The sequence below is a fragment of the Festucalex cinctus genome, chromosome 1 (genome assembly GCF_051991245.1).
Source record: "Festucalex cinctus isolate MCC-2025b chromosome 1, RoL_Fcin_1.0, whole genome shotgun sequence".
NCBI lineage: Eukaryota > Metazoa > Chordata > Actinopteri > Syngnathiformes > Syngnathidae > Festucalex > Festucalex cinctus.
In genome coordinates, this window is record NC_135411.1 from 43,274,848 (window position 1) to 43,287,915 (window position 13,068).

General features: G+C 41.0%; 1 protein-coding gene across 7 annotated transcripts in view; it reads right to left on the minus strand.

Moving 5' to 3' along the window:
- The window catches only part of astn1 (astrotactin 1), a 372,478-nt gene that overhangs the window by 169,095 nt on the left and 190,315 nt on the right, over positions 1-13,068 (minus strand). For all 7 annotated transcript variants that reach the window (XM_077536498.1, XM_077536523.1, XM_077536516.1 and 4 more), the window contains exon 16: positions 4,314-4,418. In XM_077536498.1, the coding sequence (XP_077392624.1) occupies positions 4,314-4,418 (105 nt within the window). The remainder of the gene's footprint in view (positions 1-4,313; positions 4,419-13,068) is intronic.

Here is a 13,068-nt window from a genome sequence, read left to right on the forward strand (position 1 = left end):
GTGGTCTAACATACATATAAAGATTGTGGTTTTATTGTTGTGGTATAACTCAAATTGAAATGGATAATAATGCGTGTTAAAATCATTATTGCCAGTAATCCCATGTCCCATGGACGCAGGGTATGCCTGAATACCACCTTGGTGCCTTGCTAGCAATACACTGCCTTCCTCATAAAGGACCCATTTCACTTATTGCTGTTCTCCTCAAGGCACTCCACTAAACAGCAAAGCCACAATCAGTCAATAGTTTAATTTGGTGGAAACGAGCCAAATTGGACAACTTCTTTTTTTTTTCTTCTTCTTCTTCTTCACGTAATTGCACAACTGCCTTCAAGGGACACTTGTGGTGCAGTGCCATCATGTGCTCAACACATTACAGGATTTAACAGATCTTAGCTCTAACAGGTGCTCATTAGCTATTAGCTAATGCTAAGGTAAGCATTTGCTAGTCCATCAATGGCATACATTTTGTTTGCAAATTGCAGTCAATGAAAAAAGTAGAAATCATAATTTACAAAGTGTGGAGTGTGAGCCCCCATAATGGTCTTGATAAAAGGCATCTTGGTGTTTAAACACTTCTCTTCAATAAAAAATATTGACATAATGAAATGAAGACTACACTGAACAAATGATCACAAGAACCTTGCTATTGGGACTTTTCTAACAAGATATACTCATTGGCCAGCAGTGTTGCCACAGTTACCTTGAAAAAGTAACTTAGTTACTTTACTGATTACTTGGTTTTAAAAGTAACTAAATTGCGTTACTGATTACTTGATTTTAAAAGTAACTAAATTAGATTAAAAGTTACTTTTTTAGTTACTTTCAGCAGCTGCCGATAACACCATCTCAACATAAAAATAATGCAGTAGAAACGGAGTTCCAAATACTTTATTGAAAGTGCATTTTTAACATGAAAATAAAGTTTTTTTTTATGAAAAACAAAATAGTCAGTCTCTCTTGACTTCTTGTAACGTAAATATTTTTATAAAACAAAAAATAAAAATCTATCCAGGTTGAAAATGAAAATCCCCTAAATTCCTCTATTGTTTGTTTGTTCCGCTATTCCAGTGTGTACACATGTATCAGTTTAAATATTTATTAGTAGTTATTGACAGTTATAATTGTTTTTTGGTTTGTTTGTTTTTCTCTTCAAAATAAGGATCAGGAAAACAAAAGGTTGATAATTTAATGTTAAATATAAATATTTAACCTTTAGACAGACACCAACACAATTAAACAGAATATTTGCACATTGTGAAGTATTTCAGAAACATAAATTTAAGACATGAAATAAACCTACCGTCCAGCCAAAAGAAATATGAAGCCACCTTATGGAACAATAAATCTATCAAACACATTTTAACCACTTAATATATGCAAAAATATTTCCAAAAGTTCATTTCCCTTTTTAATCAACAATATTTGTATTTAACAATTGTTTTTTCTTTTGTCATCACTTTCATTTTTGGTTAATGTATGACATCTTTTTTTGTTTTTTTAATCTGAGACACGATGATGACCACAGAATCACTACTGTTTATATTTTGTTTTTTGGGCTGTCGTAATCGCGGGCATGTCTCAGTTCTCCTATCTGCTGCTCATGCTAGTTGTAGACATTGACAGGGAGCCACAAACTGAGAAATGAGATACTTGCAGTGTGCTTTTAGCATAGCTGGTGTGTTGGCTGTGGGACATACCTGTGTCGTTTGAATCCATGCATTGGATCGTCACGGGAGTTATTCTTTTTGGCTCGCGCGCAGTACCAACGCCGGCCCGGGACATACAAGTGCACCGAGAGGACTCGATAGCCATGGGAAATACCGAGATGTACGGCACCTGCTTCTGCTAACTGTCTCCATTTGTATGTTGTCACTCGTTGCGCGCGCGCGCGCCGTGTCGCGAGCACGGAAACACGGAAGTAGCTTGAATGGTGATGCTACTGAAATGTAAACAAAACAAGTAGAGCACGGCGCAGAACTCTTGCTATTGTTATGAAAACCATAAAGCCTCACTCGCAACCGATACGGTCGTTTAGCTCCCCTTGACGAACGATGGTTCGGTCGAATCGTTTTTTTGTTCCACCCCTACTGAAAACGTAACTTGTCTGACGTCACTCCCCCTGGCGAGAGGGCGGAGACGACCTCATCCCATAATGCTTCACGGACCAGTTGAGGATGGAAATAAATTATTTTTTTTACCACTTTTATGGTCCATAATGCACACTTTTTTTGTTGTGTTGTGTGCCTGTTGGTTAATAAAACTAGTAGTAAAAGTATCATCACTTTTGTTTTGAATGTGCAAACCATTCATGACCAGACCATGGCTGAATTCAGTGTGGTGATCAATGACTTCTGCCTCATCTTCGTAGTTAGCAGTAGTTGTTTGTGACTGTTACAACAGTGAGATAGTTTGCCTTCTTCATGAAAATGTGGAGTAACGCATTGATTCTCTGGACAGTAACTTTAATCAGACTACTTTGTAGAATAAAGTAACGCGTTAGACTATTAGTTACTTTAGAAAGCAACTTTTTTGAGTAACGCGTTACTAAGTAACGCGTTACCGGCAACACTGTTGGCCAGTGAGCATATTTCCATTAGCATGTTGCAACAGATACAGAGAGACTTGCAGAAAGGTATACAAGTGGACGTTCTTGGAAAATGTATGAGTCAATTAATGGATTAATGGGCCCTCTTTTTATTCCCAGTGCAAGTCTAGCACAAATTCCAGTCCAGAACTGCCCACAAGGATGGAATTTTCTTTTTGTTGGTATTTTCAGTTAGAAAGCGGCATTTGTACTGTAGTGAGAGCAAACAGTCAACTCACTTCTTGGCCAATGAAAGCAGCTCTCTCATGCCTTTTAAATTCAGCGAAGGGGAGGTGCACGCAACTGACAGTGTACGATGCAGAAGCAGAAATAGACTCGCTGCAATCCATGCAGAAGATCAAAGCGTGCAAAGCACGTATACAGTACAGGCCAAAAGTTTGGACACACCTCATTCAATACATTTGCTTTATTTTTATGACTATGTACATTGTAGATTCTCACTGAGGGCATCAAACTTATGACGACAACTATGACAGCTAACGAAGCACTTGTGGAGTTATGTGCTTCACAAAAAAAAAGTTGAAAATAAATAAGTACAAAAATAAATAGCCACCCTTTTCTTTGATTACTTTTTTTGCACATTCTTGGCATTCTCTCGATGAGCTTCAAAAAGTAGTCTGTCACCTGAAAGGGTTTTCCAACAATCTTTAAAGAATTCCCAGAAGTAAGAATGACAAGAGCATGCAAAAAGCAACTAGAGCTTATGTTGGCTATTTTGAAGAATCTACAAAATAAAACATGTTTTCAGTTATTTCACTTTTTTTTTTTTTTGTTGAGTACATAACTCCACATCAGTTCATACATAGTTTTGATGCCTTCAGTAAAAATCTACAAAGTAACCAGTCATGAGAATAAAGCAAATGCATTGAATAAGAAAGTGTGTCCAAACTTTTGGCCTGTACTGTACATGGAACTGCATAACGCCACTGGTGGATTATAGAAATAGAAAGCTGGCCAGGGTGATCGGATCGCCACTGTGAAATTAGCATTTGTAAACTCTGACATCCACTCACATCTTTCCGATGTGTGACAGACACCAGAGGGGTGTTTTAATAAATATAATAAAGATGATGATAATATCATGCAAAATATACTATTGCCTCCAATGAATATATTTCTACAATGATGCAGAAGGCTCGATGCAAACTTTGTCAGATTTATGAATGAAATACGACCCTGATCTTGATCAAATACACCAACATTGTGTTACCTGTGCCACAACTTAGACCTGCTTTTAGCTGGTCTCAGGCTAAAAATCGTTTTATCTTGTAAAACGAAGTTGTGCCTGTGCCCGTACGCTAGTCTTTGAAATAAAGCTACTGTTGTGAATTTTTCTACCCTACCTTTTTGTGAGTATTGTGTAAAACAGTATACTAAGTCAAATAAACAGACATTAAAGACATCCTATAGAGCTGTGGGTTTAAAAAAAAAGTGCTATGATTATCCCCCTAAAAGAAGTTATCTCTCATCTTTTGTTTTCCCTCATTTTTTCAACTCTCCACTTGCATGCTAACTTGGTGCCTATGACATAGGTCAGTTTACCAAATAAAACCCATTATCATGAGATGCTAACCTTGATGTGTCACATGACAAATATTTGTCAACATATTTGACACATTTCCCTCAGAGAATCACAGCTCAGCTATCATTTTAGATGATTTTTTTTTAAAAACAAATTACAGTAATCAAAAGTTGAGTGATTTACCTTGAGATAAAACCCACTGATTGAGTTTGACATGGTAGAGCACAGAGCGCAGACTCCAACGCTGCACAAGGGGGTAGCCCGACACTTCACTATAGTTCACCATGCCTGCAATGATACATAATACACAAATTGTATTATTATGGATGTCATACAAAGTATAAGATTAAAGCATTGCCAGGTTACTTCACTACTTTAGTAAAAGTGAAATCTGCACGGTGTATTGGATGTGACAGCTCAGTGTTAGATCAAAGGGAAGCCTTATATCTCAGTCTTGTTTATTTACCTGAAGAATTGGAGAGAAATATGCACCCATGTAGATTAGATGGGAAGAGCGAGAAGCATGTTAAATTCATTGGTTGGAGATCAAATAAAGGCATACACTGCAGCTCACCCTCAAATGAAATGCACAGGGAATGTCAATATTTAGATAGAGAGAGGAAAAAGGGACATAGCAGAATGTAGGTTGTTCGGCATTAAAGTGGAAGTCAGCATCCGCGTGATAAAAAAAAAAAAAAAGTGATATTTTTAAACCGTATTTTAGATAACGTGCACATTTCAGATTCACTGCTTCAAATTCGTATACATTTGCCAATCGAGCACAAAAGAAATGACAACATGGTAACTCTTCTTTTTAATGCTGGAGGCCTTAGCCTAAGCAGGGCTGGATTAAGCACAGTCGGACTATCAATTGTTTGGTTTGTGTACGTTGTATTAATATGTTTATGAAATATGCATTGCCACTGTAAAAGTATTGTTGGACACCAGAAAACAAAAACTTAGGTACAAGGTGGTTTTCCCCTGAATCACAGATGAACTGCTCCTATTTACTTTCGCGAGCCTGGCATGGCTGGACCACCTCCATTCTGCAATGTGCTGTCAGTGTAGGAAGATTTTGCCCTCAAGATGAGCAGAATTGCATGTCACTCACTCAGTCTTTTCTAGCCTGTAACTGCTTAATGGGAACACTTGGAATGTGCATCTTGGACACACTGATTAAATTAGAATGACAAGGTTGCTCAGGAAGTGAGCAGGATCATTTACAAGGATGCAATCCTTTACAAGGGTTCAAGCTTAGAATTAAGTAACATTATACTCAAGATTGTAACATCTCAAACAATGTTCATCTTAATTGCAGCTACGAATATGAAGCCACACACAGCATGGATGTCCACTGTGTACCACTGTGTAACTCATGGACTGTATGTTATAAAGACACATTTCACTTTTTGTCGGTTTTGTCCACATCAAGTTTTTTAGTTATAGGGTCCCCATTTGCTTAAAAATATGAAATAAATGTCTATGGAAATAAAATAATGAGCAGGAATGGTTACAAGTAGGGCCAGACCGATTAATCAGCCGCCGATTATAATCAGCCGCCAATTATAATCAGCCAATTATTGGCCTTCAAACATTGGCCAAAACAATCGGCCAATTGGGCCAAATGGTCAATTATTTTTCCCCTTAAAACGTTATCGAAGAATACCGAAGTTTCCAACGCTGTGAAAGTACCCTGAATGCACCATTTTGCTTGCTTTAGCATTAGCAACTAGCAAGTATGTAGAGTATGCTATTCTGGTTACGCTCACAGGACACTGAGGAATAGTGAACACTTATTGTAACTATTTTTAATAATAATAATAATAATAATATATTTATAATCCATAAATAAATATAAGATTATATTTAAATAATAATTATGATATATTTATCCAGTTGATATATTTTTAAATAATAGGCAGATTAATCGGTAATCGGTATTTTCCTCTGCCAATAAGAGGTATCGACATCGGCCTCAAAGAATGCATATCGGTCGGGCCCTAGTTACAAGCTTTGAAAACTTAAAAAAAAAAAAAAAAAAAAAAAGCAAAAAATATATACCTTACAATGGTATGTCCATGGTTACAATGTTAAGAAAAAAACTAGCACTAATCTTGTTAATTGCTACTATCCTAGCTTTCTGTTTGCAGATATTAATAGTACTGACCGCTATATAAAAAGCAGTGCATTTACCACCTCTCACGGCACTGTCTCAAGTGTGAATGCACAAACAAGTTGCCACGCAGCTATAGATAAATCCAATCGTAATCAGCTCGACTGACTACAACTAATCAGTTAAATGTTGCCTATCTGGAGGGATTTTCAAATTGTTTCCAAGTGTTATAGATATAACATGATGTGAGGGAGATTGCGTGTTAATGAGCTCATCCAAGAATTAAATTTTAATCTCCCAGTTCTCTCTTGGCACAAATGTCACTTACAGAGGTTTTTAATAAAAGGTTGTGAAGCTGGAGTTATTCAGGCGGCAGGCCCCGTTTGTTCCACTAAGAGCCACGACCCCTCATACATATCCTGTACTTCAAGATTATCATCATTTATACCAGACCATAAGCGCAGTGCTCGAATATAAATCAGCTCATCTCTCGCAGCTACGGTGTGTGGCTACAGTTGTGGGATTACAGCCATATATCACTCTGACTGCCCTCAACATGTGCCGTTGCACACCCAGAAGGTGTCTCGATATTGTTCATAACTGAGACCTATATGCTGCAGCCAGATGTGTGTGTAGACTAGCAGGCAGAGGGTTTGAAAAGAGTGTGCGGGAAAGAATTGAAGGAACACATCTTGAGAAAAAAAGAAAGAAAGTGGCAAAAATGAACACATTCACACGAGCATTAAAACGATGAATTGGAAATTAAGTGTGACAAAAGCTATGTAGGCCAGTAACAAGTCCTCAACATGATAATGGCGTTATGAAAATGCAACATTTGGTGAGAGTCTAACATGACCGAAGAAATTGATGTATAAGCCACACTGTGTGATATTCTGGCATTGTTGTACCTTCAGCTACATCCATTTATCCCCTCTTATGGGAAGTAGCACTCTGGAACGATACATCGAATCCCTGGCACAGAGAGAGCACGCCACGACATAACCTTGCTATTGCCGGCCTGGACCTCCCATCTCTTGGTTAAAATGAACAAGCCCAAAACACAAAGTACTGCAGCATATTCTTCTTCTTGCTGAAAGGCCTCGTCTCCCTTTTAGCCCTGGGGTGTTCTGCTCTCATTGTCTGACACAATGATTAATTTGACTGCACTTCACTTTGCAAACATCCCAAGTTCATAATCTCTCTTCATGTCGACAGTGTGAGGGCCTTGTATAGAAGCCGCTTCGAGGAGAATTACAGCTCTTTTGCCTTGGCTCGCTAAAAAGAGACATATCTTTCAAATCTTCAGACTTTTTTTGTTGCTTAATTTATTACCAAAATTATGTGAAAAAATTATGCATATGAATGTTAACAAAAAATGTTTCCTTTCGATATTTCCTGTATGTAATGTTACAAAAAAATATTCAATGAAAAAAAAAACTCTAAGACTAAACTAATTTAAACACAGAAACACTCCAAAACACAACAAAATATAAACATGTAGAACAAAAAGACAAAAAAAAGAAAAAAAGAAATCTGCTTCAGATAACTTGCCGATAGTGAAGCTTGGCATTGAGAAACACCATGAATTGAGGAGCTGATCCAGTTTTTCTGTTGGAAGTTATCTGCCAACAGTTGCATTAGAGAAACTGGCATCTTCATTGTGTGTGTGTATATATACACTGCTCAAAAAAAATAAAGGAGAACTTTAAAAGGAACACCTCTGATCACAATGTGAAAAACGTATGTTTGATATCTATACAAATAACGACAGGACAATGTATTAGGACCAAAAGGATACCAAATCTTTTCATATAAATACAAGTTTTCTGCAGAAGGCTTAATTGTATAGACACCCCAAAATCAGAGTGAAACACTGATATGGCCAGCTTGTCCATTTTTCCAAAAATTTATTTGTGAAACTCAAAATGCTACTCAATAACTTGTGTGGCCCCCGCATGCTTGTATGCATTATTGACAACGTCGTGACATGCTCCAAATGAGACAATGGATGGTGTCTTGAGACATGTCCGACCAGATCAGTATAGGGGCATCTCTGAGCTTCTGTAAGTCTGAGGAGAAACCTGGCGGTGCTAAAGCCCCTCTCCCGCTAAGTTACGAACATTGCCGAATGCAAATTTTTAATTTGCAAGATACGAGGTTGTCGCCCCTGTCAATTTGCGACATAGCTAGGACGTGTTTGCGATGTAAAAGCAACATTTGAGACAACGCGCCAATTAATTTTTGAGTCAAATTGACCCACACAACAGATTATAATTCTTTTTTTTTGTGTTCTTTTTATAAGAAGATGTAATTACATGGACATTTTTGTCCCATCACTCTTTGCTCTGACATGTTTGCATGCATTTCCTGTGTGCTATAAAAATGATTATGGAGTCATAGCCATAATTTAGATATCACTCCATCTCAGTTTCATATTCTTTCTTTGAGAAAGAAAGGAAAAAAAAATAATTGCAAAAGTGACTGCAGCGCAACTCACTGGTATAGACGTATACCTGATCCCAGGTAAGAAAATAACACACATGACCTAAATCACAAAAATTAAGCGTATCATTACGCGTACACAAGCCGATGACAATAAGACGGTCGCAGAACTTAAGATGTCGACTGAAAACTCTAGCGGGGAGCGCACGCTGGTTGAGCGTTGCCGGAAGCCGCTGGTCGAACCGCCGTCGTCCGCGCCGCCGACCACAGGGAAGACGTGGAGAAGAGAGGACCGCTGCCGAACGCCATTGGCGGTCCTCTAGGTTTAAGCATAACCTGACTCTAGTCACAAAAGTAAGCATAACAGAACCCGTACATGACAAGCATAACGTAACTCGTACAAAACCCGAGTCAGGGCGTCCAGGACGCCAGACGAAGGGTGAAGGCGGCCGCAGACCCTGCGCCGCCAGACGTGGAGCAGAGGACGGCTACAGGGCGTGCACCATCGGAACAGGAGCAAGGGAGAGATGACCCCTGGCCCAGACGCCTCCGAGCGCCCGGGACAGGAGCGGGGAAGAGAAGACCGCTGGTCCGGACGCCGTCGTTTGGAACTGGAGCGGAGGGCGGACGCTGGCTAAGCGCCGCCGGAACAGAAGCAGGAGAGAGGTGACCGCTGTCCGGACGCCTCCGAGCGCCTGGAACTGGAGCGGGCGGGGGGGACGGATGCTGGTCGAGCGCCGCCGGAACTGGAGAGTAGCCGCGAGGAGTAAACTTGAGATGGCGGCACCTCTGCGGCGAGGAAAGGACTTGACTTGAAGCTGCGGTAGATGAGGTTTTTGCACTTGAGCAAGAGAGGCGGCCGCTGGCCGGGCGCCGCCGGGATTTGAGCGAGAGAACTTGAGACGGCAGCACCACTGCCGCGAGGAGGGAACTTGAACTTGATAAAGATGGACTTGACGTGACGTGACGTGACGTGACGTGACGTGACGTGACGTGACGTGACGTGACGTGACGTGACGTGACGTGACTTGACTTGACGTGACTTGAAGCTGAGGCAGGGGTGAAGCCCCCGGTCAGTCTGGGAGCGCTGCGAGAGGGCTGGTCCCATCCCGGAGTCCGATGCATCAGCATTGGGGATCAGTGCTAGGACAGGCCTACTGGTTGGCTAAAATCTTTAGCGCATCTCTCAGACCAGTCAAGGCCAGATCCTGACGTCCAAGCAATCGGCCTTGGGAGTCCAAGGCATGGCACATCTTATTTCCGTCTGCGGGATACATGTGGCCGGATTATTCTGTTGTGTGCTGAGAGGTTGGATCCCAAGGCGCAGACACGAATAAGGTTTTATCTATTTATTCACATCGAGAAGCAGAAACTAAGAGAGCGGTACACAGAAACAGTTGGACAGGAAATAATAATCCGGCAAACGACACACAATTCTCTGATTGCACCTACAGAGTGGATCATAAAGGACTAGAGAACATCATCACATCGGTCCCCGACATCACCCAAAGGATTAAAGGTTGACATTACGAACAGCACGTTTTGTAAACAGACACTTGTTTCAACAGTACCTAAACAGACGCATAAAAGGCACATAACAGGTCGTGAACTGGTCATGAACTCTGGCGCATGCGGCCCAGGCCATGACAATATTGTGTATCCTGTTCAGGGTCATGGGGAGCATTAGCCTATCCCAGCTGACTTTGGTTGAAGAGTGGATTAAAGTGAGGTCTGGTCACATCACAGTATACATACACGTTGAGGCCAATGAGTGGGAATTGAACCCATTCTTTATACACATAAATTAGGTGAGTGAACTGTTACACCAGCAGTGACTGGGAATTTCAATCATCAGGTAAAAAGTAAAATGCTACAACCACAGTAAGATTTGATTTGATTTGTTATTTTTTTAAATACATACAACTGACTACAAATGTAGACACCATTTTTTTTCATCCTGTTAAAGTAAATAAGTAGGTGAAAATAAAAGGTCAATATTCCGTTGCATACTATTTCAGGTAAAGTTGTGATTTACTGAAAAGTTGACTGAACTCAAGGGCTCAAGGTTGTAGTGATTTATTACAGTGAAAAAATATCGTCAAGGGGATTTACTGTGTTACCAATAAACAGTTTTTTGTTTGTTTGTTTTTTGGCAAAAAAGTATATGAAGCCTTTTAAATTACCAGAATTTCTGTATGGTTCAAATAAGATATGACCATCTTCAGACACAACAGTAGACAAAGAGAATGCTAAACTGTTACCACAGAATCATGTTTTCAACACAGGTAAAGATTATGCAGGGTGGAAAAATTATGTGAACCCTATGACTTGCTGAATTGGCATGATGAAACCATATCTCATATCTGCTGCGGCCAATAATGTTTAAAAATAAATAAATAAATATATATATATATATATATATATATATATATATATATATATATATAAATATATATGCCAACTGTTTATTGGAGAGATGCTAGTCTACATACTGGCTACTGTCAAGGTCTTCTTGAGCAAGTCATCATCCCCACCGACCAGTGGTGGAGTGCTGTGTGTGTGCCTCCATCACAATGAAGTTCTCCTAGTCTGGTTCTGCATATGGTGTGAAACACAAAACCTACAGCTGAGTTGAAGATGAATTTCCCTTGAGGGTTATAATCAGTTCAATTTAAACAGATTTTATACACACTTGAGTGTGTATGTAATTTGTGTACAGTAGGTAAAAACATAGTATGTGTGATGACAATTGATTATTTGTTTGGTAAATGAACCTAAATACGTTAATATATAAGTACTAATTGTAGAGCATGATTATTCGGATAAGTAATGTGTCATGGTTCGGTTCTCAGCCTGTTGTGCTTGTGTGTGTTCCAGTGCCTGCAACAAGGGGGGCGTTCCCCAGCTCCGCACCTGCAGCGCATTGACAATCAAGGCTTTAAAAGGACTCCGAGGAGCACAGCACGTCGTCGGATTATTATTTGCTCACCAGTGTGTCCAAGTGTTCTCCGCGTTTTCAAGTTTTGGTAAAGTCATAGAATCTGTTTTCGTCCTCGAGTTACTCTGTATTCACGTGTGTATATCCGCGTCGCTTTCTGTTGTTTATTCCGCCTTTTTGATTGTTTCCGCATTCCATTTCGAGTAGTCCTTGCCGGGTGCAAGTGTTTTGTGTTTGTTATTCTGTCCTTGCCTTTTGCAAGTGTTTTTTTGTTACATTCGCGTTCCTTGCCGGTTGCAAGTGTTATGTATTACATTCGTGCTCCTTGCCTTTTGCAAGTGTTTTTTGTTAAATTCGTGTTCCTTGCCTTTTGCAAGTGTTTTCTGTTTCCTTCGGGTTCCTTGCTGTGTGCAAGTGATTGTTGTGATCCGCGTTATCTTGCCTGCGAGCAAGATTTGCTTCTTCGGTTGATCAAAGGAATAAACCGTGATTGTTTTCCTTCTCTGAGCCTGCCTTTTTGGGATCCGTTTTTCTTCGACTCAGCCGAGTCGTGTCAGAATAATCCGACCATGGATCCCGCAGACTCAGAAAGGGTGAGACGGGCGTTGGCCAGTCAGGGACAACGGGTTGGGCAAACCGAGACCACCTTGGCCGGTCTTCAAGAGGTGGTGGGCAGGCTTGCTCATCGTTGTGAGGAGATGTTCGGGAGGCTCGAGCACCTCAGTTCCCGCGGAGTGCAGAACCCGGAACTTCCGCGTTCGGACACTGCCATTTCGGCGCTCCCGGTTACGCATAGAGAACCCGTTTTGCCCCACCCGTCACGCTACGATGGACATCCTGGAGGTTGCGGTCAGTTTTTACATGAGTGTTCACTCATTTTTGACCAGCAACCATTTACTTACGCTCGAGATCAGTCCAAAGTAGCGTTCGTTATGAGCCTCCTGACTGGTCAAGCCGCTACCTGGGCTATGGTGGTGAGCAACGCGCGACCAGACCTTCGGTCCTCTTTCCCAAATTTTGTGGGTGAATTTCAACGCGTATTCGATCATCCGGTTAGGGGGATAGATGCCGGGGGTCGGTTGCTAGATTTAGTACAGGGGGAGAGATCGGTCGCTGATTATTCCATCGAGTTTCGTATTCTGGCCGCCGAGAGCGGGTTTGGAGACTGTGCGTTGCGGAGTGTCTTTCGTCGGGGACTGAATACACAACTCAAGGATGAACTGGCAGTCCGCGACGACACGAGCTCTTTAGAGGGACTCATTGAACTTACGATCCGTTTGGATAATCGGATACGGGAACGGGGCCGAGAACGTGCCGTTGAGCGGCGTGGAGCAGCCGTAACCGAGGACATGTCCAGACTCTCCCTCAACGACGTCGCCGAAGCACGCACCCTTCCTGGACCTCCGGACAATGGAGGGGAGCCCATGCAAATGGGTGGTGGACGC